Source organism: Magallana gigas, chromosome 3 (genome assembly GCF_963853765.1).
Source record: "Magallana gigas chromosome 3, xbMagGiga1.1, whole genome shotgun sequence".
Classification (NCBI taxonomy): domain Eukaryota; kingdom Metazoa; phylum Mollusca; class Bivalvia; order Ostreida; family Ostreidae; genus Magallana; species Magallana gigas.
In genome coordinates, this window is record NC_088855.1 from 31,605,822 (window position 1) to 31,624,472 (window position 18,651).

Sequence of the window (18,651 nt, forward strand, 5' to 3'; positions counted from 1 at the left end):
TTATCCAATGTCCCCCCCCCTCCCTTTCCGAATATTATTATTAATTTTTTAAATTACACTCGGAATAACTTTACATAGTACAAGGTAGACTTAGTTCAAAGACTGATGCATCCTCAGTTTGGAAAGATGACTCCCAGGGGTTTTGTTGATTTTAGCCTCAATCAATAGTCATAAAACTTTTTATAGTCTGCAATAGTACAGTCATGTATGTGCATGACTGTGCATTCTATCCCGACTACAAGGTATACCTCAAGATTTTAATAGAAATGTTTTTGATGTCAGACCTTACTATTTGGTATGTAACTCCTACATACTCAAAAGATTAAAAAAAAAACTACAGGTAAGGAATGAAACGCGCACCCACTCCGAAAAAAGCCAACCTCTTTTTTTTCACTTTTCAAATACTTGTTGTATGACGAAGCCGGGTATTATTGTACCCACCATAAATGACTAAGTGCCCGGTTTTGAAGTGATTTGAATTTTCTGCCCCTCACCTAAGTCCAGATAACGCAGCTACCTTGTTTGAACAGGTAACTGATAACGCACTCAACACATTCCATAAAGCACAGCCAAGGTCCAAAAACAGCAGAAGAAAGAAATAATGTTATCGGAAATACTTTTATCGTGTTTCACTTACAAACGGGGACTGTACTAGTACATGGATAGGATTTTTTTTTTTGATGTGTGTTTATATGGAATATTTAATATATTATCCGTAAAGGAAAACAAAACAAAAGGAAGAAACAAAATGGCGGCCATTATGAGGCTTGCCCTGTGTGTATTGATGGTCTTCTCGGATTGTGTTGGAAGTAACATTATCGAGTTAAGTGTATCAAAAGCCGCAAAGAAAGGCGACATGGTGGCAAAGTGTGGTTGTAGTGATTTGGACTGTTCGTTTTCAGGTGCTTTCGATTCGCAAGGTTTTGACATTTCAAAATCAGGAAATATCATTTTGGCCAAAGATGCCGTGAGTTTCGAACAAGAAACACTTCCGGTCTTGGTGAAAACAAAAGATAGTTGCTACACCAATATGGCGGCAGAGCAAAAATTCATCATTCATATTGTGGATTCGTCAAATTCAGTTTCTATGTCCTCACCTATACTCCATAGCTCAATGCTTAACGATTTCCCAGCATTGGTTGGGACCGTTGAAAGTTTAACTCCACCTGGCGGTGAAACCGATCAATATAAGTCATTTCATTTATTAGGACCGTTGTCTGAACATTTCAAAGTAAAAATAAACAGTGCAAATGAAGTTGAAATATTAAAAGAACCAAGTTTTCTGAAGAGTGAAACCTTTTCAACGTTTCTATTTATTTTAGTGTTCAAAAGCGAACGCCAGACGTACTATTATAATGCAGAGCTTTTCATAGGTTCTGATATTGAAGATTCAGAAGACAGATATATTAGTGTACAAGAATCTCATGACGTCATGAAGCGCCAAATCTCCACAGTTGTACCAAGAAATGTGGCAAAGAACATTTCTGTGTATGAAAACAATACGGGGGTTTTATTCAACATTCTGGATAATCCGTCTCAAAACAATGGAATGTCTTTCGAAATATTAGAAGCACTACCGGAAGAAATTTTTCAAATCGATGCAGACGGCAATGTTACCTTAAAAGATGGCGCTCGTCTTGACTATGATAAAGGACACCGGGTATACACTATTCGAATTGAGGTCAAATCAGAATTAGGAGGACAAGGTATATTTTCAGACTCAATGGAAACACTTCGGAAGTATCCACTGCAAACAATTTAAAGTAATCAAACGAATAAAAGACATTCCTTCCCCATTAACACATAAACACATACACGAAACCCTCTCAAAAAGTATTTTAATAATGTCTTAAATATAATAAAGCCTGCAGAGGATTTTTAGGTAAATATACATGAGCATTAATTTTTACTTACATAGAATAAGTAAACGTTATTTAACTCTGTTTAATTTCAAATTTTAATTCAGAATTTTCAAACGGCCATCATATGATGCTCGCTTTCAGGCTGTAAATTTGAATGTTTAAAACACTCCAGATAAGAGCCGCTAAGTTCTGTAACGCACAGGTAGTAGAGGGGATATTAGCCAGTTTACGATAAGATTCAAATGGTCAACAAAAGCTTTAGATACCCATTGCAGTGGCTAGTGTAATGAATACAATGACCTTTAGTACTCCTCTAAAAGAACCAATGCGTATGATTATAAAATATCTAAATATACGGTGTACATATTTAAATAAGAAATAAACCCAAATTTGATGCTATCGACAACAGATGTTGCGCATTTGATTAAATTAAGAAAATAAATTATTCATATAAATCATTTTTTCTTAAAAATGTCAATTATGACGTCATCTTTACAAGTTTACATTTGTATATAAGGTAAAATGTGGCGTTGCAATGCGTGTGATAATTCTGTTATTCCCAAATTACCATATTTAATCCAAGTTATTTAATAAATGTCTGCAGAACCAGCAACATCAGATTGTAAACTTGAGATGAAGAAATTATTGTAATATTTGAGTTGTGTTTTAAATCTGTATTTTCGATAATTCTTTCATGGATATGATATTCAAAGCCAATATAATGTAGTTATCAATAATAGAGTTAAAAATCTGATTAGGTGACAGACAGTAACCAGAATAACATTTAAAGCCATTGTTGTCAATAAGAGGCAATTAAATTTTCCAAAATACAAATACACGTGTGTTGACATTCCCTTGCCAAATAAGTCACGATTTTTTTATCAAATCAAATATTAGTAAAATAGATTTACTTGGTAAGCTTTATGTAAATAATGTACGGAATGACAGCACACTTGTGCTGACTGAAACTTCTATTTAAAAAATAACAGTAATGTTAGTAATGTGAACATCAGATATTTCTGATTTCGCTTGGAATAATAGTCTTTGTCAGAAGAACATTGTCAAAACCCCTAAAATTTATGACTAAGTTGTTTGAATATTAAGAAGTAACCTTGAAACGTCAATATATGTAATTAATCCGTACATAAATGTCCTCAAGAGCATACCACCTGTATACAACACTGTGTCGGATAATTATGCCAGTGCCAAGGTGGCATTTTTACACCCTCTTGAGATGCAGTTTCGGAAAAATCCATTTTTACCAAATGATAGACCATTGTCTAGAGAGTATATAACCACTTTTGTTTTTAGTGTGTTTCACCTGACAGATGAGATATTTACCTTTAAAAATTAATATCCCATAGGAAAATTATAATTTCCATAGGAGAAATGATTCTCCTACAGGAAATATTGACAATCCTATCCCAAAAATCCTAGAAGAATTATATTTCCTGTAGGAGAATTGTATTTCCTGTGGGAATTTGATTCAGAGGGGCAGTTTTCCTATAGGAAACTAATATTTCCTATCGGATTAAATCAAGTCCTGTCGGAATTGAAATTCCTGTAGGAAGTTCTTGTATTCCGATAGGAAATTTCAAATTTCCTGTAGGAATATTGTTTTTCCTATGGGAAAAATAATCTTCCTGTAGGAATTTATTTTTGAAAGGTAAATATCTCACCTGACAGGTGAGTTACGATGATAACAAAGGTGGTTGTAAACTCTTTAAGCAATGATCTATCATGTGGCATATTTGAATTTTTCAATATATGCAGCTTAGACGGGTGCAAAAATGCCACCTTGGCACTGGCATAATTACCCGGCACAGTGTTATATATACTGTATTTAGAAATATATATTTTACGTGCATGTGTTCGGCTAATCTTGCGTTGTACATATGCATACTGTTGCTCTGAAAATTAATTTTCATACATCATAAACAGAAACGACCGATATTAATTACATTTAAAGGCTGATTTTTAATATGATTTTAAAAGTAGAAGAATAATAAAAGTCTTTGCAAGATTTTATTCGTAAATATAGTTCATTTACATGTATTTGAGTATTAATCCCATTTAAGGGCATGTTAGCTGTAGGTCAATACCTTCCTTAATTTAATTTAATTACTTTTAATGGCGAATGAACCAATTATCAGTTCTCCAGGGCTGCGTTTTACAAATGAACTTACGACTCACGACCAAAGTAATGAATGCTAATTAATCACAAACTAATCAATGTTTCAGTCTCATGACTGTAAAATATTATTATGAATAAATATGGTTTTGTTCTTTAAATAACATTCCATGAGACTGAAAATATTCACGACTCTGTCGTAAGTTCTTTTGTAAAATGCAGCCCAGGTCAGAAGAGCTTAGTCTATAAATACAATGCACACATACAACAAAGCGACTGGTCAATCTGACAGGTCGGCTCTGTTTAATGGAATATTAGTTTTAGATCAGTATTTGATTAAAAAAAATATTTAAGGTCGAATAACATATCGTCACAAAATGGCTGACATCTGATCGAAACGACATTTCGTTCTATTAAAAGGATTTTATCGACGATAACATTTAACTTATTGCATAGCCGAGCGGATAAGTGGCGGGCTTGTGATCCGCACGTTCCGAGTTCGAATCCCGCAGGGCCTTTTGTTGTTACTTACTGAATTGAATTTTTTAGATATTCATTTTTTATCCCCAATCTGCAAATTTTTCGCTTATTTGACATATGTACAGTCAGTTTATTTATCGTTATATCTTTCATAATCAAAAAATTTACTGTTAAGTTAAGTGACTATTTCCAGGCGTGTTATTCCACCTCAATTAATTGTCGACCAAAATATTGACCAATTGTAAGCATTGATCAGTAGTAGCTATGGGCCGCACATACAGTTAGCACATTAACAAGCAAGTTGATAAATTTGACGCATAGGACATTGTTTATTTTATGCATTCTTTTGTTATTTTCTACAACAACAAAACTTGTTAGATTTGATCTCCTTATAAGATTTCTTTCCAAAGATTAAACAAGAAATCATATTGACGCAAGCGTCAAATGGGCCGCAAAAAGATAATTGTTGGGTGAATCATCATTGGTTGTTTACATAAAAAACACACCGCAAAGAAAATAACGAATTGGTTGTACTAATTTTAATGGTAGATTTTAATTTTAATTGCTATATTTTCAGCAACTCGTTTTGATTTTTAACATTTTACTATTATTATTAAGAATAGAGTTCGATAATTTTTCCTAAATGGAATTATAAATCTTACAGTTTATGAAGATAATCATTTTTATTTCAAAAAAATTAAAAATAAATCAGGTTAGCTCAAATTTTCAGGTCCATACAAATTTTCAGTCCTTTCAAATGTATGCGTAAAAAATGATATGGATGTCATTTCATGATAATGTTCTTCCAAAAAGCATATGGCAATATAAATTCACACACAAAGTCATTTTATTTGACGCAGCACATAGAAATTCAAATACATCATTTATATAAAAGTTCATGTCATTCAGGTCTTTAGTATTTCAGGTCTTTAGTATGTCCCGTATACCGATCCCGATACAATGAAAAACTCCGAAATTTTCCGAATATATTATAGTCTCGATAAAAATGCGTCTAAAACGACAGTCTTTGACCAACTTTTCATTTACGAGCAAAACAAAAAATATGTAATATTTTTAAAAGGCATTAAACATATTTCTACATGCAAATTTACTTTTAATTGATAAACATGAGCATTATATCAATTCATTAAAAAAAAAAAGCTATCCCGCAGAAACGCAGTAACAATATTTAAATGTGTATCAAACAAGTTTAGCTTTTTAAAAAAAGCTTACCGTCTTAAGAGCGAACCCGAAACAGCATTTAGTTATCAAAGACAATTTAATTCTTTTTTTATATAAATGTCACCTTCCTCATGGCGCGTGGAACATTTTTATGTCATTATGTATCTTTTAAGCCAGCGTGTCTAAAATTGAGAAATGCGTACCCGAGCTTCTTAGTTGATATCGACTATAGTAGGGTAAAAGAGGTCTTAAGAAGGGTCACAGACTCGTATTATTTTGATAAAATCAAAGTTATATAGCTGCATTCAGCATTTTGTTCAACAATTATTACATGTAGTTTTACATATCTTTACCGATATTAGCCATACCGCATCATTTTTTTTTTTTTTACATTTTTGTATCTAAATAAAAAAAAAAAAAAGCAAACAGCTTCAATAGATATTATTGAATATTGCTTTCAACTAGTTGGACCTGAAAATCAAAGACTGAATTTCATTCATAGCTTTTTGTATTGCTTTTTTCGTTTTCTCACTTTTTAAGATAAGAAATCTACGAAATTTGTTAAGTCGTACGTGAAAATGATCATCAGAAAATTACCTCCCGTGTGCCGAACACTATTTCAACCAATGAAATAAATGTAAATTTTTACATCATGTATTTTCTACCAATCACAAAGGAGAGGAAGTGCACAACCCGGAGACTGTAAATTATTTCAACTCTTTATACCGTCTTCCAAGGAAGACGGTAATAACGGGCCGCCTCCTGGCGGCCCGTAATAACATACAACCAACAAAAGGAAACTTGTCTTAATGTATATATTATATATTACATAATATAATTTGAAACTGTAATGTGCCCTCTAACTCTTTTTATATTTAACCGAATAAAAACTATTTATTTCAGTCACTCGCTATACAGTACACCTAAAAGTCCTCGACAGCAATGACGAATTTCCGGTCTTTGTGAACGAGCCACGCCCTTTCCTGTCTACTGTGCGCAGTAACGCCCCTTTAAGGACAACCGTGTATACCCTGAGCGCATCGGATCCAGATCCCGGAAGCAGTTTGCGGTTCTACAATAATGGTAAACCATACCTGGTACCTTCATTAACAGTTTATGCGAAAAAAAAATATTAAAAAATCCTTTTGATATCAAATATGTGTAAGAGCAGTACTTTATATAAAATATGAAAAACACACTACATTTGTAAAGCTACTTGAGGTTTTATAGTTATGAATAAATATAAATAATGTTGTTTTTTTTTTTATCCTAAATTGATAAAAAAAATTGTGAAGCCATACAATCATATGAAAATGCATGCAGTAATACATGTACATGCAATATTCATTTATACATGTTGTACTGTATTTAATAGAACTCCTTTTTCAAGGTATATTTTTCCAAAAAATCAAAACATTCCATTAAAATTATAAAAAAAAGAATGATATCAGAAAAAAACATTAATCTTCATTTTGTTTTTATAACGTTTTTAAAAAATACTCGAAGGCTTCATGGAAAAATAAATAGTTTTTTATTTAAAAGATTTCCATCTTCAGAATACAAAGTTTATAAACTACTAGTTGGATATTTAAAGGTAAATATTTAATCTCTGAAAAATGACTCTTTATTTCCAAAACTTTGATTAAATTCTACTTTTAAAGGTTCTCTTGACTTTGATGTGGACGAAAACACCGGAAATATCATGACTGCCAGGATCTTTAATGATGTCAACGATACAGATGGGACTGATTACGTCATAACCGTCTATGTGTCGGACATCGCGGCCCCGGTACTGCAGACGACAGAGGCCACGGTAACGGTCAGGATGGGGAGAAGAGGGCCCCAGTTTTTCTCTTCGTCATACTCTGCAAACGTTCGAGACGACAATGAAATCAATCAAATGTAAGGATCGTTATTTATCAAAGATGCCTAAAGCATCATTATATTAGTAGTTACATCACCGTGGCATTTGAATTTACATTTCTTGAGTAACTTCACTACAAACCTAAAGATAAAATACATGTAGTGTTGACTGAGAAAGAAATTATTTCACTTTGAAAATCAAACCATTGTGTACTAGTATGTTACTTCTACTTTCCATGACGTACTTAGTACCACAAAAAGTGGAAATTTTGAAATAAATATTCTAATTTTTTATACTGGGGGGGGGGGGGGTAAAAATATTTTTACTGAACATGCAGATACATTTAGGCCTCTTATTCTTTTTTTAGGATTCTTTCATTCAAAGCAATTTTACAAGATTTGAACAATTAAAGAATACCATAAGATCAAATTTGATTTGTTAGAAATGTCATTAGATTTTTTCTGTACACAGAGCAACACAATAAACACATTTTTATTCCGCTCTTTCAGATTTCCCCTTTTGGATAGTAACGGAGACAATTCACCTGTTCAAACTCTGAACTTCCAGGCTGATTCGGGTGGCACCACGACTTATTCGGTGTATAGCTCCACCTCCACCACATCTGATAAATTTGACATTTCTCCAGACGGAAATCTCCGAGTACTATCCAAGCTGTTGTTGGGCGTGGATCCCCCTCAGTACTCCTTGTACATCCAGGCCCAGGATTCTTTTACGGGATTATCGACAAACGTCGACGTAAGTTTAAAAATTGACGAAGTGAATTTTCAATCGATCTATTTATGAAATAAGGAATCATTCTTTGAGTACTTATATTGATATTATTTCGAATTTCTATACTTTAAAACAATATTTTTAAAACCACTATTTTTTCATGAAGCACATGCTATGTATTACTACGCGGCGAAGCCAATACCGTGTCTCGGTTATGTTGTAAGACACGCCCATTTTGTGTCACTCATGTTTTATGAAGTTATCGGGTTTTAGGGTTCAAAATTGATTCGTAATGTTATCACAGACAATGACTGCTAAAAATGTAAATATTTTTGCTAATTGTGAGTAAAAAAACAAATCTACGAGCCTGGTATAACAGAGATACCTGCATTGTTTATAAAGGAAATTGGACACGATTTGAGATCAAAAATTTTATTTCTATTTTTTATGTATAAAATGGTTTACTGGTGCATTTTAAATAATTGACCAAAATATTGAATGTTAAAGTCATGTTATAAGCAAGATACATAGGTAGGAATTGATTGTTATGTAAACAAAGTTCGAGTCTTATAGTTGTTTACAAAAAATGTAATGTAGAGAATTACCATTTCTTAGACAAAATGACATGTAAAAAACATTTTAAACTTGTTCAATATCTTCATAAATACTATTATCAACAAAAAAAAATACATTTGATTGAAACTTACACAAATGCAACACATATGTAAAAATGACAATATTCGATCTTTGTTTACAAAACAAAGAATTATGAACTCTGTATCTTGCTTATAACTTGATATTTGACTTTTAAATGTTGACATAGCATTATAAACTTCTATATTTATCAGTATAAATATTGAGAATGGAAAAATAAAATTTGAAAATTTTAAGTCAAATCGTGTCCAAGTCCCTTTCAAATCAATTACCCAATTAAAAGAGCTTTAAAAAAGTTTTTCCCCCCAAGAAAACTATTCAGTTGGGAACAAAGCATAGTTTGCTTTTTTGTGGCTTTTCAGCTGACTGTTCATCTTCTGAAGAATTACAAACCAATGTTTACGTTGCCCGTCTACACGCAAACCGTGCTGGAGAGTCTGAAAGTCAACGATTCCGTTTTGACTGGTTGGTTTTATTTTATGTTATTTTTTTTGGAAAAATATATTTCTACAAAATACATGTAGAATTCCGTCATTTTGTTGACTGATGTCAACTGAAAGAAAGGCCTGATAAGGTGACAAAAAAATTAGTAGAGGTATTTTGATAACCTTTCAGTTAATATTGTTAATATTCAGTTAGTGGAATGATGGAGCTTCTTCCTGTGGTATATTCCGTCATACTTGATAGCAAACCCGCAGTACTAGTAAAGCGATCGTAATTAAGTTTTTTTTTATATTATTATTTCAGTGGAGACCATGGGGAACAATGGCACGCAGAATTTTAACTACAGCGTTGACTCGTCTGTGTTCTGGGTTGAAAACTCGAATGGAAAAGGCATCATCCGAGTGAGGAGGTCAGTACATTTACCATCGTTATTTCGGTCCTAGGGTTATTCAGAAAAGGTGATAAATGTTTAATTTTAATTTATCATATTATAAAATCAAATATGAAACTGAATCCATACACTAAACCTCGTTTAGTACGAACACGGATTTAGCAAAACCTCGGACATATCAAATTTTTTTTCGAGTTCCTGGTAAAATTATTAACAAATCTGCAAAATTTTACGGTTATAACGAATTCGGATATAACGAATTTGCGGATATAGCGAACTGATTTTGAGTCCCGTAGAGGTAAATAAGAATGAAATTTAACATTTTTATAGCGAATTTCTTTAAAGTTTAAAAAGTTTGCACGACCATTTAACATAATAAATTGAATGAATTTATTTTAAAATAAATTCTTCAATTTACAATCCGATCGATTGTTTAAAATATCAAAAAATGTATTTTCATTCTAAGCCTCAATTAACAAAAATTGTAGTGTGGTGAAAGAAAACATGTATATAGTGAATTCGCTATAGTTATTATTACGAATTCGTTATACGTATAATTTTTATAACGAATGACGGATATAACGAAGTAAATCCATTGGTCCCTAGGACTTCGCTATACTACACTTTGATTTACAGTCAGTTAGACTACGAGGCAGCAAGTGATGCGTATTACCAGGACCATTCATACACCTTCCACGTGACAGTCGATGGCTACAACATTACGTCACTAGTTGTTGTGTACATACAGAACGTAAATGACGAAGCACCCACATTTACGAGCAGCAATGAAAGCACAATACAAGACACGATCGATTCGGGTCGCACCGTGATGAATGTCAAAGCCATTGACAAGGATGGGGATAAAGTGACATACAGATTTCTAGGTAAATATACGTTAAAAAATCGGATCGAAATAATTTTTTCCACATGTTCGTAATATGCAGAAGTGTAAATTGATCAAAATAATTGTCTTGCAGGATCCAGTTCAATATTCAGTATTGACCAAACTTCCGGGAAAATAACGATATCGATACCAGGAAGTCAACTGCCAGATAACCAAGACTCCTATGAGTTGATTGTGGAGGCTCAGGATGATGGGAGTTGCTGTGAATACGGCACAGCTCATACGACAACGCAACCCATCAAAATCAACATCGTGGACAGCAAAAACTTCAAACCCCAGTTTGTGGATTGCAGGTCGTACTATAACGCGTCAATTCTAGAAGAAGAACCCAGAGGAACAGTTGTTTTAACGGTGAGTCTAACGACTTGAATATAAAATGTTAACTAACACTGATTCAAATGAAGTTTTTTTGTCTGCAGTTTTCGGTGATTGCATTATAGGTATCAGCAACAGATAGAAACAAAGGAGAGAACGGCGTGGTAGACTATACCATTCTTAGTTTTAGAGATGACCTTACGCTAGACTTTACCATAGAAAAGATAAACGGATCTGGTTAGTGAAAACTTATAATTGTCTTGAACATTGATAATGCAAATTACATTTTTTACCAAAAACTAGAAAAACAACAAGTGCAAAAAGTTATAATTATTCATAATTTTGATGATGCAAACACTATTTTGATCTAAGAACTAATGAATTTAAGAAGAATATATACCATCTTTTCAGGAGTAATCAAAAGTAACGTCAAGTTTGACCGTGAGACGTTGAGGGACATTCTGAAGGTGACGGTCATTGCGACCGACCACGGCCAGCCCCCACTCAGCAGCGAGTGTTCCTTCATTGTTGACGTCATCGATATAAACGACAACGCCCCGGTGTTTCTTTCGGGGGAAAACGTACAAGGCTGTCAAGGACGCGACGAAGGAAGGGTGTCACGTGACTCTAGTGTTAGTGACGTAGCGTTGAACATTAGAGCGTTCGATATAGACTCTGGGGAAAATGCTGAAGTAGTATACTCGTTAGTTGACAATCCAGGGAATTACTTTAACATCATGACCAAAACGGGGATGATTATTGTAAATCAAAACCTTTCCGATGCTGTAAGTGAAAGCGTCTGCTGCATAAAAGGCATGCTTCATGTATCGATTAAATAGATACATAATTCAAACATTGGAGTAAATGACTTAATATACCTTTGAATATATTTTTTTCAGCCAGAACGTGTGAGTTTACAAGTTTTAGCATCGGATAAAGGGGAAATACCACAGAACTCAACAACCTTTGTTGACATTGTTGTCAGTAACTCTTCAGTAACAAAGATTTGGCCCAGTGATAAAAATAACCCGGACCAGATCATTGATGACAACACGAGAACTGACGCTCTGATCAACACCGTGTCATTCGGAACAACTATTACTGGTGCCAGATTAATCGTAAAATGCCAGTCTTCCGAAATGACTGACAAGTTTAAGATTTCAGTTCCGGCAAGCGATAATAGAAAATTTGAGTTGCATGCAGCAGGGGACTTTGATGATGAAAAAGACACAAAGGTCGTGCAAATAAGAGTGTACACGGTAAGCTCATTTGTTCATAACAAAGTTACGGCATTATGCATACATATATGTAATTTGCTTAATTAACTAAAGGCAAAACCTAGAAATTTTATATATCAAGATAACATGAAATCATTAAATTTTGTGGGGGCAATTTTCGTATATTGTCACTTATAACACGTTCGTGAAGACGTAATTTCGTGACTTATTGATTAAACATGTATGAGTAATGAATGCATGTAAATACTGCGTTTAATAAAATTTGTCAAAGATAAGGGGGATAAAGACCCTCGAAATCCACTAAAATTAAGTCACCACCCATTTTTATAGTTCCCAAGTTTTCTATAATCTTACTTATTTCATACTTTTTTTGGATCATATAATTGAAACTTTTTATTAATAATTTATGTTATGTCATGATATATATTATAATCTTATGAAACAGGGCCAAGGAAATGACCAAAAATACGAAGATTCTTACTTCCTCTTTCAAATAAATGACACCAACAACAAAGCTCCGATATTTGTGAACAGGGAGAACCCCAGCATTGGTAAAATAAAGTTTTCGGTACAAGAGGAGCAGGCGGTTGGGGAGGAAGTCGGTATTTTATTGGCCCACGATGGGGACAGTAACCCACTGTTCAACAAGGTACGCGTACCATACACTGTTTATCATCAAAGAACCATTTTAACAAGACCTTGGACTTTCAATAGGATGTATCTATCTATTCCTTGCGTCAAAACATGTCAAAAATGATGTGGTTTAATTCGAAATATGCATTAATTGCGTAGTCTTATCTCAAAAGCCAGACAAATCTTGTTGATTTCAACAGCCGTGGCTGCGTGGCTAGCAATGAAATGGACAAGCCTACGTCACTTTTTTGTTTGACACAACTACCCAAAGTCCAAGCTCTTGTTAAATGGTTCTAATAACAAGAGCTGCAATTTTCTTGAAGGAAATTTGAATATTAAAATTATTAATTTATTGCTTCGAGCTCAGGTACAGCAAAAATTAATCAACGTTTGATGTTTGTGGGAAAAGCTATAATTAGTTGCTTGTAGAAGGTTTTGATTGCTGGATGCTAACGTTTCACTGCCATTCATACAGATGAAAGTATATCAGAAAAATAAACAGCTCAATTTGCTTCGAAAAAGCCATTCCTCATTCATTTTTTCTGGTATTCAAAATTGGTGATTTTTAAAATAATGTAATTTGTCACCAAACTTGCATGTCATGACATTTGGTGTATGATCAAATCGATTTATATATTTCTTTTTAGGTGTCTTATAGAACTCGGTTCAATGACACCAATTTTAAGGTGGATGAATCTAGTGGTGTGGTAAGTACGCTTATCGAGTTTGACCGAGAAGTCCTTACGGCGGATACAGTGGACCTACAGGTGATTGCTGAAGACGGCTACCCATCCTCTATCCCTGGACAAACCGGTCCCAATACAGGTATAACAAGACTCTTCTACTGTGTTCGATAGTTCGAATGAATTCAAAGAAGCTATGTCCAGTGTCGTATTGTTGAATGAACTGCTCTAGAGCAGTCAGCACAAGGCTCTATGTTACGATGACCTTCTGATTAAATCAATGACATGGTAGTATCTAGAAAATCAACAGTTATTGAATGGTTCCGTTAATAATAATTTATTATATATATTTGTTTCTTTTGTACCAATATATTTGGTTTGAGAGAATAAACTAATCTTGAGCTCATACTAAACGCCTCCAAGAAGCTTTTGTAAAGATTTGTTTATTACAAACATATTTTTTCAGTGAACAACGGATTAAAAGGTTGCAAAAATTGGGTTTTGATGGTTTTGATCTTTTAGGCCAATGCGTGAAGTATTGCCAAAAAAATTGAATCAAGCTAGTTTGGTTTAATATATTAAGTAGTATTGTGTTTGCTTGTGTTTTAGCCATTGAATTTATGTGTTGTTAAATTACATGTTTCTCCAAAAACTGAGAGCTTATAGCGTTTTTTTTAAAATTATATTTGATATAAGCATATTTAATATGAGATAATGGAAGAACTATACATATATGTATTTTATATATGCGCGTTTACACTACTGAAGCTGAAGGTTACTTAATTGACATCCTTAATACGACCATCTTAAGCCTCAACCAAGTCTCAACCAAAACGTTTCGTATCGTCTGGACAAACCCATAAAACCAGAGCACTATTTTGCCCTTTCTTTCTTACCCGCTTTGAGTGCTATAAGTATCTTGCAACAGACGAGTATATCGAATAATAGAATTCGAACGTTTACCCACCATTCTTTTCCTATTTCGTAACAGGATCAAAAGTTGTCCAGATCACTATAGAGGACATCAATGACAACCCGCCATACTTTGCCAAGAACCCTTATTTCTTCACTGTACCAGAAAATGCCCCCGTTTATCAGCCTGTTGGAACCATCAAAGCCTTGGACAAAGATGGTAATAAATCCCCACAAGTCTTCAAAAATGATGTTTCAAAGAAGTCGTTAAAATGCTTGGAAATATATGAAGAGATAAGATGAAATGGATTATTAAATGCATAATTATGAAAAATCGTAATTATATATACGTGTAAATAGAACATACAAAGATCACTCCTGTTATATTTTTATAGGGAATCCAGCAAGATTTTTCAGTGAATCGGAATATTTGACCTTTCTTTCTGTATAATATTCATTTCTATATGATGTGTATTTCTTCACAATGTTTAGTACGACAAAGGGTTTATATTTATTTTAAAAGACGAGAAGACTTCGAAGTATACTAAGTATTCTGTTGGAGAATCGAGATATTTTGGAGTGAACGAAAATACCGGCGACATTTTTGTAGCTGGAATTCTTTTCGGTCAAGCCAATACGGTAATTTTGCCCGTTATACATGACATATTTTCATTGTTTCTGAATAAAATATAATATCGATAAATTTCCTTGAAATTATATTGTAACTAGAGTTTTATATTCATATGCACAAGAAATGTACAAACTTAAAACCTGTTGAATTTTTTTCTTGAATTATTTATTATGAATTAAATATGTTTCAGAACATTACTGTTATGTTCACGGCAGACGATGGGAAGTACAGTGCATCCGTTAACGTGTATATCGGGGTGCAAAAAACTTACAACAGACGTCCGGAGTTTTCCGGAAATTACGACATCAAGAGCATTGTGGCCAACAGAAATTACAACGAGTCTCTGTTTCAGGTTGGTGACGTCATCATTGGTAATTGTCACTCGGAAACCATTTTGCTCTCTTGTAGTTGTTTTCAATACAGAATTTACGAATATTCATGAAACTTTAAAAACCTATTTAATTAAGTTGCTACTTGTAGTTTAAATTTGTTCTTTTGAGTATGGTATTGTATTTCAGAAAATACATAGTCTTCCTTATAAAACTATTGTTTTCAAGAGAATTGTTGTCCTTAAATCTTTTAGTTGATTATTATAAATTGAAACATTGTGTTATGATAATTAGCAAAATTTTTTTCAACGAATTACAAATTTTTTAATAATTGTTTTTAAAAATCTTTTTTTTCACGCCATAACTTTATTTTTTGCAAAATATTTCAGGTCAACGCTAATGACCCAGATTGTGGGGATCCTTGCCAGTTGACCTATGACATCATTTGGGGGGACCCGGTTATTCCGCGGGTGTTTAGAATCGACCAATCGACCGGAGAAGTGTTTCTGTTGGCGCCCCTAGAATCCCGGCCATATGTGTTTAGTGTGAAGGTGACGGACAGTTCTTCTGGTGGTCGAAAGAAGCGATCTCTTGCCGCCAAGGATGCTTATACAACGGTCACAATTAACCCAGCAGCGTAAGCCTCTCCTTAATCAAGTTATTTTGCTGATGTGACAAAAATATATTAACATGGTCAAAAGAACCAATATCATTCCAAAACGATACCATACATGTAAGAATGGTAATGAAAAGAACTCTCTAAACATAGCATCCATTTAATCAAATTGGGTGAGAACCTAGTAAGTTGCAAGAAGTTGTGTTCGAACCCTTTGTATATTATATATACAATAAAATATGTTCAAACCAATCAAATAAGAAATCAACAGATTACAGATATTTCATTAAGGTTTATCATATTTACTTAAAATGAAAAAAAAAACATCTTGATAGTCTATTCTCACTTTTAGTGTCTTAATTTGCACAGTTGTAACGCTCACCAAGAGGCAAATGCAGCGGGCACCTGTGAATGCATAGACTACTGCAAGAACACGGCTCTCTGCCACAATGGGGGCACGTGTCAACTGAACTGTACAGATGGTTCAGAGCGGGGCTATTCCTGCCAGTGCCCCTCGGGGTACAGTGACTGGGATTGCAGTGAGGTAGTGGTGGTCACATCCTCCTCCATCACAAACAACGAAGATGACAACACGTGGCTAATTGTGTTACTGGTGTGCCTCGCTGCATGTGAGTATCCAACTAACATTCTTGAACATATATGTACACTGCCACGGATCCAACTCTGATGGGCACAGGCTCGTGTGTCAGCAATAAAGTTAACCCATTTACATACATTGTAATTCTTTCAGCACCGGGTAAATTTTATTGCAGAAACAAGTGCATATATGGTTTGCTTGAGATCAGCGTCATTTTCAACGTTTTGATGCAAGAGCCATGTATCGGATATCTAAGCTAGGTCATAGAAATGGCTCATTTTTCAAAGACATAAAAATCATCGATAGAACGAAAGCGAAATTAAAGAAAAAAGTTTTTTATGATTTGAGTAACGTAATGCTTGCTTTTTGTTGCTTAGATTAATAGTTTAACGATCAGTTTGATGATCTCAAAATTGTCGTCTGCTCTATTTCAGTGATAGCAGTGGTCATTCTTATCGTGGCCTTTTTGGTCATGAGACGGAAAAGAATGGACAAGGATAAAAGCATGTTTGCATACGACAATGATGACTATGACATCAGAGAAGACGTCATGGATTACGACGAAGATGGTGCAGGTTGGTGTTTTTAATTAAGATCATTTGCGCCTTACGTAAATTTTTAATTCACATGCTTTAAATCATGTGAATGCCCTTTTCAAATTTTCAATAACATAGCAACACTGCACTATGTTATTTCGTTTACTTTCAACGTAATAATGTTGCAATCATCAAAGCCATTTTCTTTCTGGATGTCTGTATTGTATTTCAGGAGAGGATGACTATGCTGGCTATGATATCTCAGTCATCAGAAAACCTGTGAATGCTAGAGAAGGCACTATCATACCCAAATCTAGGACAACATCAGACAAACCAAATACCTGTAAATAATATAAAATATAAAGTGTCATAAATATTTTTTTTTTATAAAATATATGATTTCTCCAGAAATTCACAAATGTGTTCCCTACCATTGTGCTCAATGCGTTGGTGGTTAGAATCTATTTTGTAACAAATAGAACTACTTCAACAAGAGCTTGGACTTTGGGTAGTTGTGTCATACAGCATTAATGTGACGTAGGCCTGTATATTTCATTGCTGGCCACTTAGCCAAGGCTCTTTGAAATCAAGAAGATTTGTATGGCTTTTTGGCTAAGACTACGCAGTCGATGTATATTTCCCTTGAAACCAGCGTCATTTTTAACTTGTTTTGACGCAAGAAATAGATAGTTAAGTCCTACCAAAAATCCAAGGCCTTGTTAAAATGGTTATAATGGAATATAATGGGAATCAACTTCTCTTTTGCAGCGTCCGGACCAAGCACGGGTCACCTCGGAGATTTCATCAACGAGCGGCTGGGAGACGCCGAGGGGGAGAGCGGTGCCCCTCCCTACGACACTCTGCACGAGTTTATGTACGAGGGTGAGGGAAGCCTGGCCGGGTCCCTCAGCTCAATCAACACGTCATCGAGCGGAGGGAGTCAGGACTACGAGTACCTCCAGGAATGGGGGCCGAAATTTGCCAAGCTTGCCGATATGTACAATACATATGAGGATTCTGATTGACACATATCAACTAGAATATCACGTTACCAGTGCAAATCATTTACTAGCATCATCTTGTCGATATTTTTGTTTCATATTTAGTAATTCTCTGTTTTGGATTTCAGCGTCTGCATCATCATTTCATATTTTAATTCATTAATATTTAATCATACTAGTATTGTATTGACTAGTTTTTTGTCAACTGCTTCTTTTAAATTAAAATGCTGATGAATTTGGTGCCATAACAATCCGTAAGTGTATATGTGTGTAGTGTAATGATTATTTTATCATAGTTTTTTTTATAAACAAAAATGATTTCTATAAACTGCATGCTACCCTTTTTGTCTCGGAATATTATTTTTAATTGGTTCGGGTATGTTATACCGTAATTTTGCGGAGAAAACAATTTCCTCCAGAAATGTGAAGTCACCACTTTACAGATGCTGATATTTTGTCAAATAAAATAAATAATAAACACGTGTATCTGTATTTAGATCCGTCGTTATTTGAGA

General features: G+C 34.1%; 1 protein-coding gene across 1 annotated transcript; it reads left to right on the top strand.

Annotated features, from left to right (window-relative positions):
- Window positions 1-509: 509 nt before the first annotated feature.
- Window positions 510-18,604, top strand: LOC105319372 (neural-cadherin). The gene is made up of 21 exons (XM_011416889.4): window positions 510-1,706; window positions 6,559-6,738; window positions 7,317-7,557; window positions 8,029-8,275; window positions 9,268-9,370; window positions 9,653-9,758; window positions 10,377-10,624; window positions 10,718-10,995; window positions 11,085-11,196; window positions 11,371-11,744; window positions 11,859-12,218; window positions 12,643-12,846; window positions 13,478-13,655; window positions 14,505-14,645; window positions 14,949-15,064; window positions 15,247-15,408; window positions 15,775-16,022; window positions 16,371-16,630; window positions 17,034-17,174; window positions 17,368-17,478; window positions 17,904-18,604. Exons 1-21 carry the CDS (start codon window positions 659-661, stop codon window positions 18,158-18,160), a joined length of 5,115 nt encoding a protein of 1,704 aa, XP_011415191.3. The 5' UTR covers window positions 510-658; the 3' UTR covers window positions 18,161-18,604.
- Window positions 18,605-18,651: the final 47 nt, after the last annotated feature.

Bases quoted from the DNA above. Each gene is read 5' to 3' on its own strand.
- LOC105319372 (XM_011416889.4), top strand. From the start codon at position 659: ATGGATAGGATTTTTTTTTTTGATGTGTGTTTATATGGAATATTTAAT. The intron at 1,707-6,558 runs GTATATTTTCAG...TATTTATTTCAG, and splicing joins ATCAGAATTAGGAGGACAAG to TCACTCGCTATACAGTACAC. The intron at 15,065-15,246 runs GTAATTTTGCCC...AATATGTTTCAG, and splicing joins TTTTCGGTCAAGCCAATACG to AACATTACTGTTATGTTCAC.